This window comes from Choloepus didactylus, chromosome 1, assembly GCF_015220235.1.
Source record: "Choloepus didactylus isolate mChoDid1 chromosome 1, mChoDid1.pri, whole genome shotgun sequence".
In the NCBI taxonomy this organism is placed as follows: domain Eukaryota; kingdom Metazoa; phylum Chordata; class Mammalia; order Pilosa; family Megalonychidae; genus Choloepus; species Choloepus didactylus.
The window spans coordinates 68573008-68575244 of NC_051307.1; the positions used below are offsets into that span (position 1 = coordinate 68573008).

General features: G+C 43.9%; 1 protein-coding gene across 1 annotated transcript; it reads left to right on the forward strand.

Annotated features, from left to right (window-relative positions):
• Positions 1-304: 304 nt before the first annotated feature.
• LOC119534295 (cyclic AMP-dependent transcription factor ATF-2-like) lies at positions 305-1812 on the forward strand. The gene has a single exon (XM_037836516.1). It carries the CDS (start codon positions 589-591, stop codon positions 1810-1812), a length of 1224 nt encoding a protein of 407 aa, XP_037692444.1. The 5' UTR covers positions 305-588.
• The last annotated feature ends 425 nt before the right edge of the window (positions 1813-2237 follow it).

Sequence of the window (2237 nt, forward strand, 5' to 3'; positions counted from 1 at the left end):
CTAGTGTTTTTCATTTCAGATATGGTGGTTCTCAACTCCAGTATTTCTGTTTGGTATTTTTTTAAAATATCTACCTCTTTATTGGGATTCTCATATTGCTCATTCATTGTTTTCCTGATATCCTGTTGTTCTTTTTCTGTATTTTCCTTCATCTTGAGCACATTGAAGATCATTTTTTAAAAGTCTTTGGGGAAGCAGTAGCTGAAGGAAGGAGAGAAGGGGCGTGTGCGTGGACGGGAGGGGCGCGAGAAGAGAGGGGGGTGCCCGGAGCGCGGCGGGGAGAAGGGTTGTCAGTCCGATCTCGCGAGAGAGGACTGAAGCCTTTGGGAGCCCGTGGCCTTTAAAGTGTGGTTCATTCCTTTCCTCCAGAGGTAGTTTGTAAACACGGTTGTGCTTGGGCTGTCGGCTGACTGAAAGGCGCATGAGCTAGTGACCTGGAAAGGGATACTTACATGGACACTTGGGAAGCACTGCTTATTTGATAAGAGAAGAGTGATTCTTAGCAACAGAGTGAATAAAAAGCTCATGGCCCACCAGCTAGAAAGTACCTTTGCCCTGAAAATGAGGATGTGATAAGTTGTTCAACTTATGAAATTCAAGTTACCTGTGAATTCTGCCAGGCAATACAAGGACCTGTGGAATATGAGTGATGACAAACCCTTTCTATGTACTGCCCCTGGATGTGGCCAGCGTTTTACCAACGAGGATCATTTGGCTGTCCATAAACATAAACATGAGATGACATTGAAATTTGGTCCAGCACGTAATGACAGTGTCATTGTGGCTGATCAGACCCCAACACCAACAAGATTCTTGAAAAATTGTGAAGAAGTGGGTTTGTTTAATGAGTTAGCAAGTCCATTTGAGAATGAATTCAAGAAAGCCTCTGAAGACGACATTAAAAAAATGCCTCTAGATTTATCCCCTCTTGCAACACCCATCGTAAGAACTAAAATTGAGGAGCCCTCTGTTGTAGAAACAACTCACCAGGATAGTCCTTTACCTCATCCAGAGTCTACTACCAGTGATGAAAAGCTTGTTCGACCAGTCACCATGGTGCCTAATGTCCCAGGAATCCCAGGTCCTTCCTCCCCTCAACCAGTACAGTCAGAAGCAAAAATGAGATTAAAAGCTGCTTTGACACAGCAACATCCTCCAGTTACTAATGGAGATACTGTCAAAGGTCATGGTAGCGGATTGGTTAGGACTCAATCAGAGGAATCTCGACCACAATCATTACAACAACCAGCCACATCCACTACAGAGACTCCGGCTTCTCCAGCTCACACAACTCCACAGACCCAAAATACAAGTGGTCGTCGAAGAAGAGCAGCTAATGAAGATCCTGATGAAAAAAGGAGGAAGTTTCTAGAGAGAAACAGAGCAGCAGATTCAAGATGCCGACAAAAAAGGAAAGTCTGGGTTCAGTCTTTAGAGAAGAAAGCAGAAGACTTGAGTTCATTAAATGGTCAACTGCAGAGTGAAGTCACCCTGCTGAGAAATGAAGTGGCACAGCTGAAACAGCTTCTTCTGGCTCATAAAGATTGCTCTGTAACTGCCATGCAGAAGAAATCTGGCTATCATACTGCTGATAAAGATGATAGTTCAGAAGACATTTCAGTGCCGAATAGTCCACATCCTGAAGCTATACAGCATAGTTCCGTCAGCACATCCAATGGAGTCAGTTCAGCCTCCAAGGCAGAAGCTGTAGCCACTTCAGTCCTCACCCAGATGGCAGACCAGAGTACGGAGCCTGCACTTCCACAGGTTGTCATGGCTCCTTCCTCCCAGTCACAGCCTTCAGGAAGTTGATTAACCGCCCCCCCCCCCCCCCCCCCCCCCCCCCCCCCCCCCCCCCGCAGTGCAACCGTTTTACATATTCATTAGTGACTTCAAAGGGAAATCAAGGAAAGACCAGTTTCCATTTATGCAAAATCTGTGGTTGTAAATTTTTTTTTTTTTTTTTTACTTGAAATTAAATTTGGCTCTAAAGTTGGTGCAGCAGCAGTTCATGATCAGACTGAACGACGGTTTTTACTGTCTGGAAAAAGACTGATTTTGCTTTTTTTATAAATATTGTTAGATTTATTAATTTTTCTGTGCTCGTGTATAAATTGTATTATAATCCATTGTGGTTTATTTCACTTTAATTTGGGGATGTTCTAATATGTGGCGGTGTTACTGAATCTCCTTTTCCAATTCCATTTCTCTTGACCACCTCTTAACCCTCAACTGTG

Coding starts and splice junctions, on each gene's coding strand:
- LOC119534295 (XM_037836516.1), top strand. CDS start 589: ATGAAATTCAAGTTACCTGTGAATTCTGCCAGGCAATACAAGGACCTG.